General features: G+C 41.9%; 1 protein-coding gene across 1 annotated transcript in view; it reads left to right on the top strand.

Annotated features, from left to right (window-relative positions):
- Nucleotides 1-25,898, top strand: part of LOC126456574 (voltage-dependent T-type calcium channel subunit alpha-1G) — a 795,987-nt gene that overhangs the window by 676,083 nt on the left and 94,006 nt on the right. Inside the window, exons 27-28 of the mRNA XM_050092321.1 lie at nucleotides 15,162-15,354; nucleotides 18,758-18,907. Coding sequence (XP_049948278.1) covers nucleotides 15,162-15,354; nucleotides 18,758-18,907 — 343 coding nt within the window. The remainder of the gene's footprint in view (nucleotides 1-15,161; nucleotides 15,355-18,757; nucleotides 18,908-25,898) is intronic.

Here is a 25,898-nt window from a genome sequence, read left to right as displayed (position 1 = left end):
ATTTCGCCTGTTTCATACATCTTGCGCACCAGATGGTAGAGTTTTGTCAGGACTGGCTCTCCCAAGGCCATCAGTAGTTCTAATGGAATGTTGTCTACTCCGGGGGCCTTGTTTCGACTCAGGTCTTTCAGTGTTCTGTCAAACTCTTCACGCAGTATCGTATCTCCCATTTCATCTTCATCTACATCCTCTTCCATTTCCATAACACTGTCCTCAAGTACATCGCCCTTGTATAGACCCTCTATATACTCCTTCCATCTTTCTGCTTTCCCTTCTTTGCTTAGAACTGGGTTTCCATCTGAGCTCTTGATATTCATACAAATCGTTCTCTTATCTCCAAAGGTCTCTTTAATTTTCCTGTAGGCAGTATCTATCTTACCCCTAGTGAGGTAAGCCTCTACATCCTTACATTTGTCCTCTAGCCATCCCTGCTTAGCCATTTTGCACTTCCAGTCGATCTCATTTTTGAGACGTTTGTATTCCTTTTTGCATGCTTCATTTACTGCATTTTTATATTTTCTCCTTTCATCAATTAAATTCAATATTTCTTCTGTTACCCAAGGATTTCTACTAGCCCTCGTCTTTTTACCTACTTGATCCTCTGCTGCCTTCACTACTTCATCCCTCAAAGCTACCCATTCTTCTTCTACTGTATTTCTTTCCCCAATTCCTGTCAATTCTTCCCTTATGCTCTCCCTGAAACTCTGTACAACCTCTGGTTCTTTCAGTTTATCCAGATCCCATCTCCTTAAATTCCCACCTTTTTGCAGTTTCTTCAGTTTTAATCTACAGGTCATAACCAATAGATTGTGGTCAGAGTCCACATCTGCCCCTGGAAATGTCTTACAATTTAAAACCTGGTTCCTAAATCTCTGTCTTACCATTATATAATCTATCTGATACCCTTTAGTCACCCATGACTATTAAATTTTTCTCTCCCTTCACTATCTGAATAATTTCTTTTATCGCATCATACATTTCATTAATCTCTTCGTCACGTGCGGAGCTAGTTGGCATATAAACTTGTACTACTGTAGTAGGCGTGGGCTTCGTATCTATCTTGGCCACAAGAATGCATTCACTATGCTGTTCGTAGTAGCTTACCCGCATTCCTACTTTTTATTCATTATTAAACCTAATCCAGCATTACCCCTATTTGATTTTGTATTTATAACCCTGTATTCACCTTACCAGAAGTCTTGTTACTCCTGACGCCGAACTTCACTAATTCCCACTATATCTAACTTAAACCTATCCATTTCCCTTTGTAAAGGTTCGAACCTACCTGCCCAATTAAGGGATCTGACCTGTAGAATGCCAGTTTTCTTTCTCCTGATAACAACGTCCTACTGAGTAGTCCCCGCCCAGAGATCCGAATGGGGGACTATTTTACCTCCGGAATATTTTACCCAAGAGGACGCCATCATCATTTAACCATACAGTAAAGCTGCATGTTTACGGGAAACATTACGGCTGTAGTTACCCCTTGCTTTCAGCCGTTCGCAGTATCAGCACAGCAAGGCCGTTTTGGTTAGTGTTTCAAGATCAGTCAATCATCCTGACTGTTGCTCCTGCAACTACTGAAAAGGCTGCTGCCTCTCTTCAGGAACCAAACGTTTGTCTGGCCTCTCAACAGATACCCCTCCGCTGTGGTTGCACCTACGGTACGGCCATCTGTATCGCTGAGGCACACAAGCCTTCCCACCAACGGCAAGGTCCATATGGGGGGGGGCTTATTAAAATTGAAAAACAGAGGAAACGAGATGAATAGAGTAGACAAACGGTTGCTCACCCAGCATGAATACTAAGTTGCACACTGGAGAAATGTACTGAAAAAGAGTTGTTTCTATAGTTAAGAAGCTAGTCTCCAGAAGTCTTGCACTTCGTGGAGACGAAGAGGTCTTTGGCTCTGTGAAAAATGATAATTTCCTCATGGGTCTCGAATTAATTGCGGTGTGTGAGTCTTTTATGGGTGACCAAATAGTAAGGTTTGGTAACCATGGAATCGGATTTACTTCATACTTGTCACCAGCAACTTATGAAGATTTAATACGTCTTAAACCTTCTGACAATGTTGTCTGGAATACTCTCTTTCAAATTATGAAGGTGACAGGGGTAAAAATATTGGGAGCGAAAGGCTATTCACAATGTGTACAGAAACCAGATGGCAATTATAAGAGTCGAGGGATGCGAAAGGGAAGCAGTAATTGCAAAGGGAGTGAAACAGGGTTGTAGCCTATCCCCAATATTATTCAATCCGTATGTTGCACTAGCAGTAAAGGAAACAAAAGAACAATTTGGAGTAGGAATTAAAATCCAAGGGGAATAAATAAAAACTTTGATGTTTGCCGATGACATTGTCAGAGACAGCAAAGGACCTGGAAGAGCAGTTGAACGGAATGGACAGTGTCTTGAAAGGAGGATGTAAGGCGAGCATCAACAACAGCAAAACGAGGATAATGGAATGTAGTCGTATTAAGTCAGATGATGCTGAGGGAATTAGATTAGGAAGTGAGACACTTGAAGTAGTAGATGAGTTTTGCTATCTGGGGAGAAAATAAAACTAATGATGATCGAAGTAAAGAGGATATAAAATGTAGATTGGAAATGGCAAGGAGTGCGTTTCTGAAGAAGAGAAATTTGTTAACATCAACCACAGATTTAAGTGTCAGGAAATCTTTTCTGAAAGTATTTGTATGGAGTGTAGCCATGTATGGAAGCGAAACATGGATGATAAATGTTTTGGGCAACAAGAGAGTAGAAGTTTTCGAAATGTGGTGCTACAGAAGAAAGCTGCAGATTAGATGGGTAGATCACATAACTAATGAGGAGGTACTGCACAGAATAGAGGAGAAGAGTAATTTGGCACAACCTGACTACAAGAAGGGATCGATTTATAGGACACGTTCTGAGGCATCAAGGGATCACCAATTTAGACTTGAGCGAAGCGTGAAGAGTAAAAGTCGTGTAGGGAGACCAAGAGATGAATACACTAAGCAGATTCAGAAGGATGTAGGTTGCAGTAGTTACTCGGAGATGGAGAAGCTTGCACAGGATAGAGTAGCATGGAGAGCTGCATCACACCAGTCTCTGTACTGAAGACCACAACAACATGGAGAGATCAGTGACCCAAAAAATATGTAATGAGGTTATTGCTTCTAAATATTTATCAGTCATAGTAGATTCTACTCCGGATATATCCCATAACTGGCTAAGTATAATAATTAGATACCATATGTAAATGAAGATGGGCTCTAAAGTTGAAAGATTCGTATGTTTTACCAAAAATGCAGCCGACCTTTGTGACCGAGCGGTTCTAAAGGCTTCAGTCCGGAACCACGCTGCTGCTACGGTCGCAGTTTAGAATCCTGCCTCGGGCATGGATGTGTGTTCTGTCCTTAGGTTAGTTAGGTTTCAGTAGTTCTAAGTCTAGGGGACTGATGACCTCAGATGTTAAGTCCCATAGTGCTCAGAGCCATTTGAACCATTTGAACCAAAAATGCAGGTCACACTGGAGAGAAGATTTCTGAAGAAATTTTGAGTTCTTTAGAATCCTTTACTGAAATTCGACAACTGCAGAGGTTAGTCACGCGATAACGCAGCCAAAATGTCTTGTACACATTCAGGCTTGCAAGACTCAGGGACTGAAACTCTCAGGTTTTCTTCATTCCATGTTCAGCTCACTCGCTTAATGTAGTTGGCTCACGAACTGCACAGCTGCAATATGATTTTTTGTGTTAATTCAAGGTTTATACAACTTCTTTGCAGATTCTACAAGTAGATGGAATATCCTGGAAACAGTTTTTGATTCTGTATGACAGTGAAGTCACTGACTACAACATGGTGGTGTGCATGTGAGGCTACTAGTAAGAGTTTGAATTCAGATTGGAAAGCTGTATTATTTCATTAAAAACAATTTCAGAAAATGATTGTGATAGAGTTAGGTGTGAAGCTGAAGGCCTTCTTAGAAAGTTAAGTAGGGTTTCTTGAGATCAGTGTGATGTTGTATACTGCAACAGTTTGGCAAAGCAATGGAAAAACTGCAAGCTGAGGATGTAAACATTTGTACTTCTGTTGAAATGTGTGACTTAGTGTTTTTAGCTGTGCTTCAGACATCTGTTTCATTTCACAAGGACTCAGCTGAAAAGAAACTTATGGAAATCAGGAATTTGGAATCAGTTTCACCTCCTTCAGCTGCTAAGAATCAAAAAAGGAAACGTAAAATTAAACACAAGAGATTCTTTTATGAGTCATCTGACTCAGAAGACGAACACAAACGCCCTGAATAAGAAACAGGATCAGATTGTGAGATCTGGAGAAGAATGAAAATGTCTTAATCTAAGATTATACAAAATCTTCAGAAACTACATCTATACTCTGAAAACCACCGTGAGGTGCATGGCAGAGGATAGGTCTCATTGTACCAATTATTAGGGTTTCTTCCTGTTCCGTTTACGAATGGAGCGCGGGAAGAATGATTGTCTGAAAGCCTCTGTGCGTGCATTAATTATGCCAGTCTTATACTCACGATACCTATGTGAGCGCTACGTAGGGGGTTGTACGAGGATAAGTCAATTATTATCCGCAGTTTAGTTATATTTTTTTTTTTATTTTGGTAGGACTGTCGTTTTATGTTGATGATGCATGCTTTGTTTATTTGTTGTTATGTGGTTCAAATGGCTCTGAGCACTATGGGACTTAACATCTGAGGTCATCAGTCCCCTAGAACTTAGAACTACTTAAACCTAACTAACCTAAGGACAGCACACACATCCATACCCGAGGCAGGATTCGAACCTGCGACCGTAGCGGTCGCGCGGTTCGAGACTGAAACGCCTAGAACCGCTCGGCCACCGCCGGCCGGCTTTGTTGTTATATCTTTGCAATTTTCTAGCTGCTAGGTTAGTTTCGTTATCGCTGCCGTGCTGTTAACCATGGCTTCATGGCTGCTCCGCTGTCTATTTGCACGAAAGAAGAGCAACGTTCAGTGATTCTTTTTTTTTTCGGAAGGTGTATCAGGGGCCGAAATTAATAGATGAGTTTCGACAAGTGCGGGAATAGTGTTCTACCACAACGGAGTGTCAACAAATGGATTGAAAAATTCCGAAATGGTTGCACAAGTGTTACGCACGATGAAGGAGCTGGACGACCGTTTACCGCCACAAATGAAGAAACCATTGAGGAGCGTTCACGTGAAATGATTCTCTTAGACAGACGATTAACTATTGACGAAGTGGCACATCGTCTGTAAATTAGTCACAGTTCTGCCTATGACATCATCCACAACAGACTTGGGTTTCATAAAGTTTCTGCAAGATGGGTCCCAAAACGGCTCACAGTTGCATAAATAAACAAGCTTGGACATCTGCAAAAACATTTGGATCGCTATGGTAACGGAGGGGACAACTTCTTAGACAGGATCATTACTGATGACGATAATGGATCCATCATTACGAGCCGGAGAGTAAACGGCAGAGTATGGAATGGAAACATCCAAATTCACCGTGCAAGAAAAAGTTCAAGACCCAACCGCCCGCAAGAAAACTGATGCTTCTGGTTTTTTGGGACGCACATGATCCAGTACTGGAACATTATGGGGAAAGGGACACAACAATAAACAGTGTACGTTACAGTGAGATGCTTACTGCCAGGCTAAAGCCTGCAATTAGAAGCAAACGCTGAGGATTGCTGTCAAAGCCTGTTGTGTTGTTGCACGACAATGCCCGTCGGCATACTGCTGCCCACACTGCTGAAACGCTCCAGAAACTCAAATTTGAAGTACTGGATCATCCTCCATATAGTTTTGATCTTTCCCCTTTTCACTATCACTTGTTTGGTCCACTCAAACAGGCATTAACGGGCCGTCGATTGGCCTCGGACGAAGCAGTGACAGAAGCGGTGCATTCCTGGTTCGCAGCTCAACCGAGAACCTTTTTTTATGAGGGCATCAGGAAGCTTGTACAACGATGGACCAAGTGCGTTGAAATGCAAGGATACTATGTCGAAAAATGATGTTCTTGTAAGTTTCCTACTTGATTACAATAAAATTTTATAACTACTTTGCGGATAATAATTGACTTACCCTTGTAGTATACCCCTAGAGTAATCACTTAAAGCCAGTTCTTGAAACTTAGTTAACAGACTTTCTCGGAATAGTTTACGTCTGTCTTCAAGAGTCTGCCAGTTCAGTTCCTTCAGTATCTCTGTGACACTCTCCCACATATTAAATAAACCTGTGACCATTCGTGTTGCCCTTCTCTATCTATGTTCAATATCCCCTATTAGTCCTATCTGATACAGGTCCCACACACTTGAATAATATTCTAGAACTGGTTGCACGAGTGATTTGTAAGCAATCTCTTTTGTAGACTGATTGCACTTCCCCAGTATTCTACCAATAAACCGAAGTCTACCATCTGCTTTACCTATGACTGAACCTATGTGATCATTCCCTTTCATTTCCCTACAAAGTATTACACCCAGATATTTGTATAAGTTGGCTTATTCCTACAGTGACTCATTGACGTCATAGTTATAGGTTAATACATTTTTTTCGTTTTGTGAAGTGTACAATTTTACATTTCTGAACTTTTAGAGCAAAAAAAGTTATCAATCTCTGCACCACATTGAAGTCTCATGAAGATCTGACTGAATATTTATGCAGCTTTTTTCAGATAGCACTTCATTGTAGATAACTACCTCATCAGCAAACAGCCTGATTTTACTATTCATTCTATTAATTGTCTGCAAGGTTATTAACATACAAGATGAACAGCAAGGGTCCCAACACACTTCCCTGGGGAGCACCCAAAGTTACTTTTACATCTGACGATGACTTCCGTTCAAGATAACATGCTGGTCTTCCTAGCAAAAACTCCTCAACCCAGTCACATATTTCACTTGATACCCCATACGATCTTACTTTTCACAATAAGCTTAGGTGCAGTACTGAGTCAAATGCGTTACGGAAATCAAGAAACACTGCATCTACATGGTTGTCTTGATCCACAGCTTCAGTATGTCGTGAGAAAAGTGCGAATTGTGTTTCACATGATCGACGTTTTCGAAATCCATGCAGGTTGGCAATGAGGACGTCATTCTATTCAAGATACCACATTGTGTTTGAGCTCAGAATGTGTTATAAGATTCTACAACAAATCGATGTCAAGGCCATTGAATGGTAGTTTTGTGGATCACTTCTACTACCCTTCTTGTAGATGGGTGTGACCTGTGCCTTTTCCCAAGAATTGGGCACGGTTTTTTATATGAGGGATCTACAATAGATTATAGTTTGAAATGGGGCTAACTCAGTCACAAATTCATTCCAGAATCTCACAGGGATTTTATTGGGGCCTGGAGCTTTGTTCAGTTTTAACGATTTCAGGAGTTTCTCAGAATAACTGACACTAATACTTGTTTCATACCTTTTCAGTGGTATGAGCATTAAATTGGGGCAATTCATCTGGTTTTTCCTTTGTAAAGGAACATTTAAAAATGGAGTTAAAAGTTTCAGTTTTCTCTCTACCGCCACGCGGGATTAGCCGAGTGGTCTAAGGTGCTGCAGTCATGGATTGTGCGGCTGGTCCCGGCGGAGGTTAGAGTCCTCCCACGGGCATGGGTGTGTGTGTTTGTCCTTAGGTTAAGTAGTGTGTAAGCTTAGGGACTGATGACCTTAGCAGTTAAGTCCCATAAGATTTCACATACATTTGAACATTTTTCTCTCTACCTATAGCCCTAAGCTTTGTTTTACATCTTTAATGCAGTCTTGTACAGTGTCTGTATACCATAGAGGTTCCCTCCAATTAAAAACTGTTCTACTGGGAGCACATCTGTCCAGTGCATGGTCAACTATTCTCTTAATCTTGAGCCAGAGTTCCTCTACATGCTCCTGACCTGTGCTGAAAGTTTCTATTCCCTCACTGAGATATGCCACTAATGATTTTTGATCTACAGTAGTTTACTGATCTTCACTGATACCAGTTTCGATGTGGTCATTCTCAAAGGTGTCAGGTCTGTTTGTTGCCATTAGATCCAGTATGTTTCCATCATGAGTGGTGTGGGGCCCTGCCCACTCTTCGCTTATAGGATGCTCAAAGGATGCTGCGTTCTCGGATAGCTATAGAACAATTCAAACAAATCACATTAATAGTTCTTATTTCAATAAAGCAGACTGACAATACTTAACTTTGAATTTACAATGGTGTCGCAAGCGATGGGCGACATGCAAATAGAGTTCTTTGCTGTATACAAGGTCCATGTAAGCAATTGATATGCTTTCGTAGTGCTGGTCTGGTACTGTCCAATATTGTGCGAATACTGTGTGGTAGCGAGGCTAGCAGGAGCGGCGCTTATATTCTCTTCCGCTAGAGGGCACTCCTGTCTTGATGCGGTCCTTGTCAGTGGGCTATTGGCTGACCTCGTCTCACAACCTTCTTTGCTCCTGCTTTCTTCGTCTTCGTGCCGGCACTTGTGTTTATCTACATCTACATCTACATTTATACTCCGCAAGCTACCCAACGGTGTGTGGCGGAGGGCACTTTACGTGCCACTGTCATTACCTCCCTTTCCTGTTCCAGTCGCGTATGGTTCGGGGGAAGAACGACTGTCTGAAAGCCTCCGTGCGCGCTCTAATCTCTCTAATTTTACACTCGTGATCTCCTCGGGAGGTATAAGTAGGGGGAAGCAATATATTCGATACCTCATCCAGAAACGCACCCTCTCGAAACCTGGACAGCAAGCTACACCGCGATGCAGAGCGCCTCTCTTGCAGAGTCTGCCACTTGAGTTTATTAAACATCTCCGTAACGCTATCACGGTTACCAAATAACCCTGTGACGAAACGCGCCGCTCTTCTTTGGATCTTCTCTATCTCCTCCGTCAGACCGATCTGGTACGGATCCCACACTGATGAGCAATACTCAAGTATAGGTCGAACGAGTGTTTTGTAAGCCACCTCCTTTGTTGATGGACTACATTTTCTAAGCACTCTCCCAATGAATCTCAACCTGGTACCCGCCTTACCAACAATTAATTTTATATGATCATTCCACTTCAAATCGTTCCGCACGCATACTCCCAGATATTTTACAGAAGTAACTGCTACCAGTGTTTGTTCCGCTATCATATAATCATACAATAAAGGATCCTTCTTTCTATGTATTCGCAATACATTACATTTGTCTATGTTAAGGGTCAGTTGCCACTCCCTGCACCAAGTGCCTATCCGCTGCAGATCTTCCTGCATTTCGCTACAATTTTCTAATGCTGCAACTTCTCTGTATACTACAGCATCATCCGCGAAAAGCCGCATGGAACTTCCGACACTATCTACTAGGTCATTTATATATATTGTGAAAAGCAATGGTCCCATAACACCCCCCTGTGGCACGCCAGAGGTTACTTTAACGTCTGTAGACGTCTCTCCATTGATAACAACATGCTGTGTTCTGTTTGCTAAAAACTCTTCAATCCAGCCACACAGCTGGTCTGATATTCCGTAGGCTCTTACTTTGTTTATCAGGCGACAGTGCGGAACTGTATGCCGGAACAAGTGGAATCCCTAACTATTTGTTCTAGGTCGTTTGCAGAAAAGGCATTTAGCAAAGTGTCACAGGATGCCTTAACATGCCCACCACTAACAAAATTGTAATTTTCCCAATTAATAGTTAGATGATTAAAGTCTCCACCAATGTTTACAGTAGGTATTGGGAAGTTAAGTACAAGTTAACTGAGGTTTTCTCTTACGTTTTGAGTTACATCAGGAGATGAGTCTCGTGGGTGACAGAAGGATCCAATTATCATTTTATGCCCACCTCTGATAGTGAGTCTTGCCCAAACAATCTCGCATGCAGCTTCAATTTCTATCTTGGTGGACTCCAATTTCTATCTTGGTGGATTTGAGTTTCTTGTCTACTACGACAAATACACCACCTTCATTTCCCATTTGCATGTCCTTTCGGTATCCACTTAAATTTCCCAAAAAATCTCACTGCTATCAATTTCAGGCTTCAACCAGCTTCCTGTACCTATTACACTACTGGTCATTAAAATTGCTACACCACGAAGATGACGTGCTACAGACGCGAAATTTAACCGACAGGAAGAAGATGCTGTGACACGCAAATGATTAGCTTTTCAGACCATTCACACAAGGTTGGCGCCGGTGGCGACACCTACAACGCGCTGACATGAGGAACGTTTCCAACCGATTTCTCATAAACAAACAACAGTTGACCGGCGTTGCCTGGTGAAACGTTTTTGTGGTGCCTCGTGTAAGGAGGAGAAATGCGTACCATCACGTTTCCGACTTTGATAAAGGTCGGATTGTCGCCTATCGCGATTGCGGTTTATCGTATCGCGACAGTGCTGCTCGCGTTGGTCGAGATCCAATGACTGTTAGCAGAATGTGGAATCGGTGGGTTCAGGAGGGTAATACGGAACGCCGTGCTGGATCCCAACGGCCTCGTATCACTAGCAGTAGAGAGGCATCTTATCCGCATGACTGTAACGGATCGTGCAGCCATGTCTCGATCCCTGAGTCAACAGATGGGGACGTTTGCAAGACAACAATCATCTGCACGAACAGTTCGACGACGTTTGCAGCAGCGTGGACTATCAGCTCACAGACTGTGGCTGCGGTTACCCTTGACGCTGCATCACAGATAGGAGCACCTGCGATGGTGTACTCAACGACGAACGTGGGTATACGAATGGCAAAACGTCATTTTTTCGGATGAATCCAGGTGCTGTTTACAGCGTTATGATGGTCGCATCCGTGTTTGGCGACATCGCGGTGAACGCACATTGGAAGCGTGTATTCGTCATCACCCGGCGTCATGGTATGGGGTGCCATTGGTTACACGCCCCGGGCACCTCTTGTTCGCACTGACGACACTTTGAACAGTGGACGTTACATTTCAGATGTGTTACGACCCGTGGCTCTGCCCTTCATTCGATCCCTGCGAAACCCTACATTTCAGCAGAATAATGCACGACCGCATGTTGCACGTCCTGTACGGGCCTTTCTGGATACAGAGAACGTTCGACTGCTGCCCTGGCCAGCACATTCTCCAGATCTCTCACCAATTGAAAATGTCTGGTCAATAGTGGCCGAGCAACTGGCTCGTCACAATACGCCAGTCACTACTCTTGATGAACTGTGTTATCGTGTTGAAGCTGCATGGGCAGCTGTACCTGTACACGCCATCCAAGCTCTGTTTGACTCAATGACCAGGCGTATCAAGGCCGTTATTACGGCCAGAGGTGGTTGTTCTTGGTACTGATTTCTCAGGATCTATGCACTCAAATTGCGTGAAAATGTAATCATATGTCAGTTCTAGTGTAATATATTTGCCCAATGAATACCCGTTTATCGTCTGCATTTCTTCTTGGTGTAGCAATTTTAATGGCCAGTAGTGTATTATGTGAGCTTCGTTGCTTTTCATGAGCTCACTTTGTTGTGAGTGCTTCAGAGGTTTACCATTAGGATTTTAATACTCTCACCTGTTGGAAGTATTTCTTTCGATCTTACACTGATACTTCTGCGTTTTCTACAGCGCTCGTTATCTGTATTGGATAGAGTGTCGCCTAATCTAAAAAAAAAAAGACTGCATTCCACACACATTCAGTTACCTGAGTAGCAGCCTCTGATATGTAGTGCACACCTGACCTATTTAGAGGGAATCTACAGTCCTCAATCCTATAGCGCAAGTCCAGGAAGTCCCAGCCTAGCTTGTCATAGAACTTTCAAAGTCTCTGGTTCACTCCTTCCTGTCGACTCAGAACCAGAGGGCTACGATCAGTTCTGGGGACAATGATGCAAATTGTGAGCTTTGCTGAAATTCCACACACAAGGCTGGTCTTCTCAGCGTTCTCTGCCAGTCGCTGGAACGACTCAAGAACGACCTCGGAGCTCAGACGACAGATATCATTTGTTCAAACGTGCGCCACAGTCTGCAGTTGGTTGCTCTCTGTTCCCTCAACTGCTGCCGGGATAGCCTTTTCAACATGTTGAATGAGGTCCCGAGACATAGACACTGAGAGCACCTGGTGTCCTTTCCTGACCGTTGCCGTCATTTCCCTAAGGCGTACCACCATTCGCCATACGTTTGAACTGCCAACAATTACTATACCCCTACCCTTTTGTGTTTGCCTCCTCCTGAGTCCCGACAAAACAGGTTTCTCTAAAGCAGGTGAAGTGAATCCCACTGGCTCAGCTTCAGTTTCAGTGAAAGACACCATCTCAAACTTGTTGGTTAAGACGATCAGTACAACACCCTGAGTCCTCCCTGGTCCTCGTCCACCCTTTACAGGACGCCTAGATCCGTCATTCACATGTCACTCGCAGTCAAGTGGGCGGGTAATGACAGATCCTGTACTTTCTACAGAGGAGAGATCCACAGGAGAGGACAGTACTTGAGTTACTTCTGGTACAGGTATCACAGACACACGACTTTCGGGAGCTCCTCCAACACACCGATTCACATCAGCTGCCAATCGTTTGACTGTACCACGGCGATTTCCAGCTGCTTACGAACGTCAACCAACTCATCCCGTGTTTGAGAACACCATTCACAGGGGGCCTGTATTTTAGCTGGTGCAATGCGTTACAAGGCAGTGAACAAATAACTTTAAATTAAACCTGCTGACTTTCTTTTAATCCTTTGAGCTAAGACGTTGTTAATTTCCTATCAGAATTGAAGCAAATTCACAAAACAAGATTTCTATTACGGTAACATAAAAACCTATGGTAAAATTACCAGTTTCCTAAAATATTTTGATGTTAGTTATAGTTGGTAGGAAACTCGGAAACAGAGTTAATTTACCATAACTGCAGATAATATATAGGGCTACCCCTCTTTAACGGAAAACTAGATGTAATACAATATGTTAGTTAATATCTTGACCACAAACGACGATTTGTTACAATTATACAAAGGACGATGATAACTTCCGAAAATTCTCAAAAACGCACGTTTATTTGAGTCGATATGCAATGAAACTCAGGGTTGAGGCATACTTTGGCTGAACTGTGAAACACGGACGTTGATTTGCTTCGAATTTAATCACCTATCCATAACACTCGCGCCGCTAACGTAGCAAAATATAGTTTTGTAAGCGCCCAACAAATTCTGAAACTAACGTGTTTCTCACGTAATTGTAGAATGAAATTAGAGAAAGATTATTTTGAACGAGGGCAGTCCCAATGTTCTCAAAAAATTTTAAAGGATCACAATTTAGCTAAAGATTACAATCGACGATAACAGTACTACTAGTTTATCGCAGCACTCCCGAATGTTCGAAATTTCACATTATATCACAATACAAACGGGTATTGATAAAATCAATGAAAAATTACGCACAAGAAACGACACGAACAGTAAAATATGCGAATCTAGAACTTAAAAGCGGCACACGATCTTGTACAAGCGGTCTCACACAAGGGAAAATTTCTAAGTTGGCTTTTACATATAAACAAACTTGCGTATTGCGCGGATTTTTTCACTTGCCTGATTCTGTACACGCTTCTACACTAGTGCGCCGAAGAAGAACACTGCAGAGTAAGTTTATCTCGATGAAAATCGCTAAAATGTGCAGCACCAACAAAGCACGTTTTCTGACTGTTGCAGCTATCATTGAGTTACAGAAGAGAGTTAAAGCCTACAGAGAGTATAACTTAAAATTTTCATTTCTCTCAAATATCACCAAACTGGAAGCTGTTCAGATTTATTATGTTGTAGAGGAACTTCTGACGTAGACCAACTTTGTGAACAATGTGTACATTTTAAAAGCCATCTGTAATCTATGAAGAAAGAAGATGGGGGACAAGTTGACCCCTTTTCCATTTCTCTATAGAATGCTGGTTTTAAAAAATGGGTTATGTCTGTTAAAGAGAATCAAGAACAGAAGCGTGAAGGGGAAAAGATCAGTTAAATGATATTGCAGAAGTAATTTTGGTGTAGGTTACTAAACTGTAATGATTTACTTTGTATTTTTACCATATATAGTGCCCAAATTCGATGCTTCTGTATTAAGTTTTAGGTAAAACCGGCTATTAAACAGTAGTGCTTATTATTTAACTTGCGCATGTACTTTGTGCTATGTTGTTGTTGTTGTGGTCTTCAGCACAACAACAACAACAACATAGCACAAAGTACATGTGCAAGTTAAATAATAAGCACTACTGTTTAATAGCCGGTTTTACCTACCTACCTACTTTTGTGCTATACATTGTTTAAATAGGCTACGTCTGTAAAGTATAGAAGTGAAGTTAATGATTACCGTACGCAGATTTATTGTTGGCAGTCTGAAAATGAACAGTAATGCTGAAGTTTTGGAATGGGAGTCATAAAATAAATTATGGCCCTGGCTGCAGATCATCTTGTAACGCTATAGTAGCAGTGAGAAGTCATTTTTACAGATTGTGATGTTAGTATTGATTATTTTCCATTTTCCATAGCTCTGGCTGTAGATGTGTGTGTAACACCTATGAAATTCTTCCTTTTACTGACTTCTGCATACCTGTCGGCGACAAACAAATCGAATGCCTCTAAGTTAAACCAACTTGCAGTTGAACTGAAATAATATTGCTTCACCACTCAGATTATATGACTTCATTGTAGGCTATCTGCATGACTTGACACTGTAGCTCTGTAGGTGTGAGAAAGAAGATGCATTGCTGACAAGATGCAGAGGAAAGATTTACAGACAAGGATAGAGATAGATATGGCCCAGCCATACAGAATATTTCCAGGGCTTGGTGGGCAACACCAGCAACACATCAGCTGTAAGTCTGCAACAGCCTGCTCCATCAGCAATACTGGCTGACCATATCACAATACTGTGATGTATTGCAGTCCTTTTTTATCAGTGTTGTCTGCAATAATATTGCCATGAATATGCCCTTGTAAGTGAACCTTTAGGTTCAGTATGAGAGAGTGACATTTTTTCAATTTTTTTTTTTTTTTTTTTTTTTTGTCTTTGTGCTCCTTTTTAAAAATGATTTGCTGTGTTATTACTGAAGACCAGCATTTGAAGCTGGTTGAGTGTACACTTTATGAAAGAATGAATGAATACTAAAATACACCTCTTACCAGTAGAAAGTTGTACTCTGTCATTTACCCTGACTCTGGTTTATGATGCAACTATTCTGGATGCCACAGATTCCGGTTGCTCTGTTGCTGGTTCGTGGAGCAGAAGTGGTTTGACAACGTGGTGTTGCTCTTCATTGGGCTCAACTGCATCACGCTGGCCATGGAGCGGCCCAACATCCCTCCAGACAGTCCAGAGCGTTTGTTCCTCGCCACCGCCAACTATGTGTTCACCGCTGTCTTTGCTATTGAAATGTTTGTCAAGGTGAGCTACATAATACTTTCACTATTTTGTTGTCTCCCTGTAAACGAAGACAGAAAGTTACCTCAGATAAAAGGTGTACAGTTTGATTTATCAGGCAGTCTAGCTGCTGGTAGGGGTGGCCGAGTGGTTCTAGGCACTACAGTCTGGAACCGCGCGACCGCAACACAAGTGACTGTGTTCATAGAGGTACTGTGACTGATAAGTATGGACTGCTGATGCTGGGGTTGCATTACATTCAATTATGCATCACGGTTCTGCATTACCGTGGACGACCACCGTTGGCAAGTGTGGCAGCGACCTGGGAGATACACAGCAGTGTACTCCTGGCGTCATGATGTGAGGAGCCATTGAGTATGATTTCAGGTAAAGGCTGGTAGTAATTGAGGGAACTCTGATGGCACAACAGTATTTCACATACTTCCGGATCCTCATGTACAGTATCTCATGCGACAGTATTTTTTTGCCATTTTTTGAGTGGACAATGCTGCTCCACACATGGTGCTTCTCTCTATGAACTGTATGCATGCTACTGAGGTACTTTCATGGCATCAAGATCCCCAGATCTTTCTGTGATAGAACATGTGTGGTACCAGCTCAGGTATAATCTCTGCCCCAGTGCCAATATCCAAGGTATCAACGACCACTTACAGTCAGTCAGTCACCTTGCCTCAGGAGAGAATACGAAGGCTTTCTGACACCAGTCCACCCGACAGGAGGCCCTAGCCACATCACCTTTCATTTCAATGGTGCAAACTCAACCTTAGGAAATACAATTCAGATGATTTTTTTGCAGGCCTACAGGTTTTCTAAAGGTCCCATTTTGAAACTTATGCTCACAAAGACTCCTATCATATAATTTCAAACAAGCAATAATGACCTACTCAATTGAAGTCGTTATTGTGCAGCTTGAAATTTTTGAGGTGTATTGAATACTTGATGATGATCAGGAGAGCAGCTGGTTGTTATTGTCTACCAAGCATGATATTCCATCTCGGCACCCGCCAAACATCTTCAGGTGAGCCATCAAAGACTGACATCAGTTATCCATGTTACACAATTTATTAGTGTATTGTATGCATTTTTAGAATGATCATAATTCCAGGGGCAGCCACACTGCTTACAGGCTATACCCTCAATGGGGGAGCACCGGTCAGTCTTGCAATTATAATGGTAACACAATTGCAAACACATACATGTGGGTGAGCAGTGTCAGACTTGAACAGCTCACCTATAGACGTCTGGGTGGTTCTCAGAGGAAATATCAGGCTGGGCAGAAAATAATGACCATCTGCATTCCTAAAACATCACTGAGCATCCAGTACACCTCGAAAATTTGAGACTTGACAATAATGACCTATTTCCACCAAAAGAGGACATAAATGATCATATACTAAATGAAACACACTGTTAATTCCCATGGCTCCAACTGAATTAAAACTTACACATAGATAAACTAATTGAGAAGCTCAGTTCAGCTGATTTGCACTTAGAAATATTCCTCAACAAGGGAACCAAAAGACAAGTGTGTTGGCTTATTTTCTATAGGTTCACTCCCTTTTGTCTTTTGCAATTATTTTCCTGGCCGTAAATGTGATGAGAACCAAACTGTTGTGTTGAGTATACTGTTTCTATTTCAGTGTGGCACGACTTTTGACTTCATTAAAATAACTTCATTTGCACTGGCAATTATATATATTTTCCTTTGCTGTTTACAATCTATTTTAGTTATCGCTGGTGCTCTAATTATTTTAATAAACTTTTTGAAGTGTTGTTTAGAGAGATACTTTCAAATATTGATATAAATTTTTAGACATTATTTTAAATTTTACAAAACCATATTTTTCCTTACAGAGGGTATTAAATAATAGTGTCAAATATTTTGAGAGACGATACTACCCACCAAAACCAAAAAAAGTCTAATAAAGATCGGGTCTAAAATAATGCCATAAGACCTGTGAGCACTCATTCATCTTCACATCTTCAGTACTGGAAAACACATCTCTTCTACAGCAAGCTCTTTGCTTGCCATATTTTGGGAGATGGTAGCATGCCCCAAAACAGGGGAAACATGTCCAGTAAACATATACTCTGAAATGTGTACCTGAAGAGCAGTGAGCACTTGTTCAATAGAAATGTGTTTCACAATACGAAATATGAACAAGTACTCATAGCTCTCAAGGTTTGTATTTTAGAGCTTGTGTTACTGGAACTTTCTTTTTTCCTTGTTTTGCTCTATACTACTTCCTCCCAAGATATAGAAAGCAAAGAACGTGCAGTAGAAGAGATGTATTTCACAGTTTCAAAGATGGACAAGTGGTTCTAGACCCTAAGGCAAGCATTTTAGAGCCCATGTTCATTGGACTTCTTTCCTTGTTTTGGAGTAACTACCACCACTCAAAACATTTGACACCCTTTTTTACCAGCCTGTGTACCCCATACCAAACCACTCTTATATCTTATTCTCCAAATATTGTTCCCTGATATTGTCAGTAATATTCATTGTTTCAATGGACATATAGCATGGCTGTATGGTACCATATTGTTCATTTTTAGTATTTGTCTACCGTGGCCAAATAGTGTACTGACAGTGGGATAAACAGTAATTTTTTGTGTGAATATTGCCTGTGAAAATATTATCAAAGTCCTACATTGAAACAGATTGTATCAGCAAAATTACTTATCCAACTCATTTCTCCTGTCAGAACCTGAAGAAATCCAAACTGAAATCTCCTCATACTGTTCACTGTTTCTTCATGTCCAGCTAGTACCTCAATAGTTACTCTAGATTTCTCATAAGTGCATGAAATGTTCCCAGAATTGATCTGTAGACTGTTATAATTATTACTCTTCAGTAACAATTCACAAACACATACTTCTGAGTTCTGAGATACACAAAAACTAACAATAAAAATATTTCTGGCTTTGTGTTCAACTTTTACACAAAGAGTAATACTTTTTTTCCATATTGGTTATGCACAAAAATGGTGAGAACCCAAGGTCACTTCCATCTGATATTACTAGCTCTGTGATTGTGAAACAAGGTGGCATATTTTATTTATTTATTTTTTTTTTTTTAAACTGTTAGATATTTTATTCTGATTTCTTTCAAGACAAGCTGTCTGCAACTTGATTCCAGTGTAAAAAATGTTATCCCCTCTGACCCCAGACATCAAAGAAATATTTCCTTTTTGTTTACAATTCACATTTTCTGTCCTACCTCTCCTATTCAGGTGCATGTGCTATGTCCTGTTCTATCATATGGTATTTATGAATAACAGACATAGTATTCTTATTTTTTTGCTGGAGCTGTCTAATAAGAAATTATTTTTCACTTTCAGGAAAAATTGTTCGTTTTTAGGAATAGTACAGTATGTTACAAACTGCAACAAATCTTTTCTTGCAGGTTATTGCTACAGGTATGATTTATGGCCGAGATGCATACTTCACGTCTGGTTGGAACATTATGGATGGTTCACTTGTTATAATATCAATCATAGATCTATTGATGTCACTCGTCTCTGAATCCAGCCCTCGCATCTTTGGCATTCTCCGTGTGAGTAACATCTCATATTTTCAAGACACTTTCAGAAACTAGTGGTCTCATTTTCTTCAATTCTTAGTTAAAAGAAAGATATCTAGGTCACTCTACAATAAAAAATGCACTTAGTTAGAGAACACTTAGTTATAAAATTCCTTCAGCTAAGTACTGTATGTATCAATTACATAGGTGGTGACTGGAAATGTTGTAATACGCAATATCCATGGATTTGACTGAGCTATAGTATTTTATTTTCTAGTAATTGTTTCAGCTGTAACTATACTTATTTTACAGCCCTGTCTATTGGGTGAATTTGCTCTAAAAAGGCGTATGGAATGGTGAAATAGGGTGGACACTGCTATGGTCAGACTGGCTGCTTCTGGCAATAAGCCATGCAAATAGCTTTGTACCAGCAGCATTCAAATGCAAAGCATGCTCTGTGTGATGTGTCCTGCTGAGGTGTGATGTATCAGTCACACCTATGTGTGAACATCCCTCTACCATGAATATCAACAATGGAGGAAAAGATAGATTGCTACTTACTGTAAAGACGACATGTTAAGTTGCAAACAGGCACAATTAAAAGACACTTACATAAAGCTCTCGGTCACAGCTTTCATCAGCAAAAGAGAAACACACACTCACCATTCATACACACAAACAAGCACACCTAGTGAACACATGACGGCCAACTCCAGCAGCTCGAGCTGGAATGCAAGCATCACGTGGGATGCAAGCAGCAATCTGAAGGGGCAGGGAAGGAGACGGAACAGCAGTGTATGGGTGGGGGGAGAGGTGACCACTGTCTGGCGTAGCATGCAGGGACTAAAATGCCAACAGATGCAGGAGGTTGTGGGGCAGGGAAGTGAGGAAAAAAGGAGGGGAGCGGGGAAAGACGGATGGGTGCATTGGCAGAGGGTGGCAAACAAAGAGGGTGGGAGACAGGAATGGGAAGGATGTGGATGTGGATGGAGAGGGTTGTATGGGCACATGACGGATAGGTCTTCAGCACCCACTCAGTAACAGATTGAGACGGGTGTCAAGAAAAGACTCAGAACAATAAGATAAAACAGAACATACAACACAGGTAACAAACTTGGAAAAATATGTGCCCACCCACACCGAAGTGTGGGATGGAGTATGCCGCCAGCAGTAAAACATGGACAACACAGGAAGAAAGTGGTAGAGGGAGCTAAAACAATATAGCAGATGGAAGTGGCTGGCTGACCACAAGGAAAAAAGGGAGGAGCCAGCCACTTCGAAATACACTAAAACTCCAGCCTAAAAGTTTAGGCCAGAGTCCAGACACATCACAAAACTTTAAAACCCTAGACACACACGTCTCATCATTAGCTAAAACACATGGCATATCCCCATCAACTTGTGCTTCTGCCCTTGCATCACAGTATAAAATGCAGTCTGTTAAAATGTGGAAGACAGAGATGACGACACGACAGAGGGGTGAAAACTGTTAGGTGGAGGGTGTGGGGACAGTATGAGGTGCATTCAAGTTCTAAGGCCTCCGATTTTTTTTTCTCCAGACTGGAAAGAAATAGAAACATGCGCATTGTTTTAAAATGAGGCAGCATTCATTCTCAATACGTCCCAGAGATGGCAGCACCGTACGGCAGATGGAATTTTACCGCCAGCGGCGAGAATGAGAACTGTTTTAAATACTTAAAATGGCGATGTTTTCCTTACTTGAACAGCGTGCAATCATTCGTTTTCTGAATTTGCGTGGTGTGAAACCAAGTGAAATTCATCGACAGTTGAAGGAGACATGTGGTGATGGAGTTATGGATGTGTTGAAAGTGCGTTCGTGGGTGCGACAGTTTAATGAAGGCAGAACATCGTGTGACAACAAACCGAAACAACCTCGGGCTCGCACAAGCCGGTCTCACGACATGATCGAGAAAGTGGAGAGAATTGTTTTGGGGGATCGCCGAATGACTGTTGAACAGATCACCTCCAGAGTTGGCGTTTCTGTGGATTCTGTGTACACAATCCTGCATGACGGCCTGAAAATGCGAAAAGTTTCATCCAGGTGGGTGCCACGAATGCTGACGGACGACCACATGGCTGCCCGTGTGGCATGTTGCCAAGCAATGTTGATGCGCAACGACAGCATGAATGGGACTTTCTTTTCGTCGGTTGTGACAATGGATGAGACGTGGATGCCATTTTTCAATCCAGAAACAAAGCGCCAGTCAGCTCAATGGAAGCACACAGATTCACCGCCACCAAAAAAATTTCGGGTAACCGCCAGTGCTGAAAAAATGACGGTGTCCATGTTCTGGGACAGAGAGGGTGTAATCCTTACCCATTGCATTCAAAAGGGCACTACGGTAACAGGTGCATCCTACGAAAATGTTTTGAAGAACAAATTCCTTCCTGCACTGCAACAAAAACGTCCGGGAAGGGCTGCGCGTGTGCTGTTTCACCAAGACAACGCACCCGCACATCGAGCTAACATTACGCAACAGTTTCTTCGTGATAACAACTTTGAAGTGATTCCTCATGCTCCCTACTCACCTGACCTGGGCCCGAGTGACTTTTGGCTTTTTCCAACAATGAAAGACACTCTCTGTGGCCGCACATTCACCAGCCGTGCTGCTATTGCCTCAGCGATTTTCCAGTGGTCAAAACAGACTCCTAAAGAAGCCTTTGCCGCTGCCATGGAATCATGGCATCAGTGATGTGAAAAATGTGTACGTCTGCAGGGCGATTACTTCGAGAAGTAACGCCAGTTTCATCGATTTCGGGTGAGTAGTTAATTAGAAAAAAAATCGGAGGCCTTAGAACTTGAATTCACCTCGTACATTACCATAGGTTGAGGCCGGGATAATTATGGGTGTGGAGAATGTGTTGTATGGATAACTCCTAGCTGTGCATTTCAGAAAATCTGATGGTGGAGGGGAGAATCCACACAGCTCAGGTAGTGAAGCAGCCATTGAAATCAACCCTCTTGCCACAGGATGGTCTACTTTGCTCTTGGCTGCGATTTGGTAGTGGCCCTTCATCCTGGTGGGCCGGCTGGTGTGGCCGAGCGGTTTTAGGTGCTTCAGTCTGGAACTGCGCGGCCGCTACGGTCGCAGGTTCAAATCCTGCCTCGGGCATGGATGTGTGTGATGTCCTTAGGTTAGTTAGGTTTAAGTAGTTCTAAGTTAGAGGGGACTGATGACCTCAGATGTTGAGTCCCATAGTGCTCAGAGCCATTTGAACCATTTTTTCATCCTGGTGGACAGTTGGTTTGTAATAATACCAATATAAGAAGCTGTGCAACGATGGCAGTAGAGTTGGTAAATGACATGGTTGCATTCGCAGGTGGCCCGGCCCCTGATGGGGTAGGATAAACCTCTGACAGGACTGGAATAAGAAGTGCTGGATGGGTGAATTCAGCAGGTCTTGCTCCTGGGTCTTCAACAGGGCTATGATCCTTGTGGCAAGGTATTGGGATTGGGAGTGCACATGGGGTGGACTAGTATGTTGTAGAGGTTGGTTGGGCGACACAACACCACTTTAGGAGGGGTGGGGAGGATCTCAGGTAGGATGTCCTTATTTCAGGGCATGGTTATAGGTAATCAAAGCTCTGGCCAAGGATGTTGTTCTAGTCAAGAATGGTACTGGGTGATGAAGGGAACCCTCCTTTGTGACTGATTCCTGGGGTGTGGGAGGATGGGGAGAGGGGGGGGGGGGGGGGGTGTTAGGGGAAATGGCGTAGCAGATCTGTTTGCAGAATAGGTCTGAGGGATAGTCATCATCATCATCATCATCATCTTGGACAGTTTCCAGCCTCTGGTCAGGTCTGTATGGAACATAGGCCTCTCCATCATCTTCTCTTGTTTATTTCTCTGTCGTTTTTTCCATCTTCCTGTATCAGGCTTTTAGGTACTTGAAACTATCCACTCTCCTCAATTGTTCCTCACCAATTGTTATTCCAGTTGTTCCTCTCTCCTTCTTTCTTGTTGTGATAATAATCTCACTCTTACTTATACTAAATTTCATCCCATATTCTTGTACTGTTCATTCCCATACGTCCAACTGCTCTTGTACTTCCTCCTCCTCATTCCCCCAAATCATCAGATCATCTGCAAACACTTCCACATATTCTTGAGTTCCTCCTTATTCTCTACATCTTGTCTACTTTTGTTCACCATTTGAGCATAATCTCTCATACAGTTCTTCCTCTTACTTTTAATCATCTCATATAAGACCTTTTTTGAACCTTCACTATCCTCCTCCATCATTCTGGTCCACTGTTCCATCAACTTTCTTCTTTCCTCCGCCACCACTCTTTTTGCTTCTTTCTTTCTTGCCTGATACTCTTCCCTTGTCTCTACTGTTCTCTTCTGGAACCATACCCTAAAGGCTCTATTCTTCTTTTGTACTATATCCTTTGTTTTATCATTCCACCAGGGTGTTTCTTTCCATCTCGTTTTGTTGCTTGTCCTCCCACATATTGCTTCCATCGCACTTACTAATGTTCCCTTGAATCTACCCCATTCCTCTTCTACCATTTTTAGTTGATCCTTTGGGATGCTTTCCTTTACTACTTTTAGGTACTGTAGCCTGCTTTCTTCCTCCTTCAACTTCCATACCCTTATACCTATTTCCTGGTTTCCTGTCCCTTTATTATCCTTAGTCCCTCTCAGGTTCATTCCCATCAAACGGTGGTCGCTATCCAAGGCCCCTGATGGTAATACCTTTATGTCAGTGATGTTCCTATTCATCTCACTATTTCTCTTTAAGTCTTGACTGTACCAGGTAATCTTGTGGCTCTCCCTTTTCCTGAACCAAGACTTCCCAACCAGCAAGCCATTCCTTTGACAGTCTTTCGCCTTCCTCATTTTGGCAGCTCCAACCCTCTGGTCCAAGCACACTTTCACAGCCTTGTCTATCTTTCCAATGTGTGCATTTAAATCCCCCATTACCATCATATTCTTCCTTCCCATCTGCTTCTGCATTTACTCTTCAAACTCTTGCTTCTTCTCAGAAGTTCAACCCACCTGTGGCGCATACACTTGTATTACCTCTATGGTCATCCCGTTGAGTGATATTTTGGTCTTCATCAGCCTATCACTTATTCTCTTTACTTCCTCTTTTAATCCATCTCTTACTACTATTCCGACTCTATTTCTCCCTCCCTCCTCATTTCCACTCCAGTACAGGTGGTAGCCTTTCCTCAGTTCTCTCCTTCCATCTCCTTTCCATCTCATTTCATCTAACACCAGTAGCTCTAACTTCCTTCTTTCCATCATGTCTACCATCTCCTCCACCTCTCCAGTCATTGTTTGTATATCTAATGTTCCAAATCTTAGTCCTTGTTTATAGCCTGTTTGTTGTCAATTAAATCTGTCCTTTCTGAGGCTCATTCTATTTTTGAGTGATAGTGCCCATGAGTAATTTTCTAAGTTCTGAATTAACATGGTTCACAAAACACTTCATTCAGGACTATTATACCTCTCAATGTGCGATACATTCTTCACAGAGATCTGAGGAGCATTCTCAGTAATGTGCCTGATGCCATCATGAGCTGTAGGTGTATAACTGAGATTACCTATACCCACTACTATGCTGTAAACCTTAACAACTTGCGTATAGTCATGTGGAAATTAATTCTTCTTGGCACATGATGACAAATATTTGCTATAGTTCATATTGTAAAATTGCAGTCGCCAGTCAGTTGTAGAGTTATGGAACGTGCTTTTTGCTCACTATTTTGGACACCAAAAATCTCCCTTGAAGGTATAACACTGCGGACTATCGTGTCCCACTCCCTTCTCAACTTCTGCTTCCCTTTCGTATTCTTCAGCTCTTACAACTACAGTCTGGCTGCTGTACAAGTTGTAGGTTACCGTTCACATCCTGTATTTTATATATGTATGTAAGTGTACTTTATATATGTATGTGTGGGGCATGAAAAGTGGGAAGAGACAGAGCTATATTAAGTCTCCCCTGCACATATTGTAATGTGGCTTGTAGCATGTATTTGTAGATTCAGATCCTGTTTGAAGTTTGCCACATATAGGCTTACATGAGTCCTAACTGGGACTTCTTCATTTCATCAGTTACATTGTTTTCTTCATTAGCCTATTACAGAAGTGACTTAGAGCATTCCACTGTGACAACTCATGTTCTGCATCAAACAGTAGTGTCCTAGAGGGCTCCTGGGCTCTTACTGCTCACGTGACATGTGAGCATTTCCTGCCATTACAGCATGTCTATTGCGCTGCATTAACATTATATCCCATATAACTTTTAAAAAAATGACTAAATGCTAAAGTAATCACAGATAGGTAAAACTAAAATGTTGATATGGCCTGCACAAACCCTAAAATCTTGTTAGAGATTACTTCTGGGTCTCCTTTCTTGTACATAGACACCATGCGTGTAATGACACCACAGATTATTTGTTGATCTTCTCTTCAACTGCACCATCCATGTGTTCTGACATTGGACTTATTCAGAAAAAATGGTGTAAGTTGTTGCCTGCTGTTTTAGGACACTGGTAGTGGTTTGAGAGTTTTCAGTTAATTTAATACCTACATTGTTTTCTATACAGTACCCCCAGGGGGTCACAACTCTTTTGGAAGTACATGTGTGGCAAGTTAAGGCCCAAGCACTGTGGCATTTCTTCTCTTTGTGTACCACATTTGTATTCTCAAACTATTTCTTTTCCTTTAAGTTAATCTTTAACAGATGACCTATCAATGTTGACTCCATTTTCTGTTACTCAGTTAATTACTTTTTTTGTTAAATCATACACCTTTTTTGGCTTTTGTTTAAAAATAGCATCTGTTACTGGCTTTGACCTCCAATTTATGTTCAAAATTTTTCAGTAGCACAGGCCATGCGAGAAAGGTTGCCCAAAACCATGGTACCCTGTCTATGGTATGGATTGTCAGGTACTAGTATGGTGGTAACCTCTTGCTGTTGGTTTCTGCACTATTTCCTCCCTGTGAATGCTGAGGAATGTGTATTGATATATAGGGACTCCACAATGACC

The sequence above is a fragment of the Schistocerca serialis genome, chromosome 2, assembly GCF_023864345.2.
Source record: "Schistocerca serialis cubense isolate TAMUIC-IGC-003099 chromosome 2, iqSchSeri2.2, whole genome shotgun sequence".
NCBI classification, from domain to species: Eukaryota; Metazoa; Arthropoda; class Insecta; order Orthoptera; family Acrididae; genus Schistocerca; species Schistocerca serialis.
The sequence above is the reverse complement of the archived record's forward strand: the minus strand, read 5'-3'. Positions and strand labels throughout refer to the sequence as shown.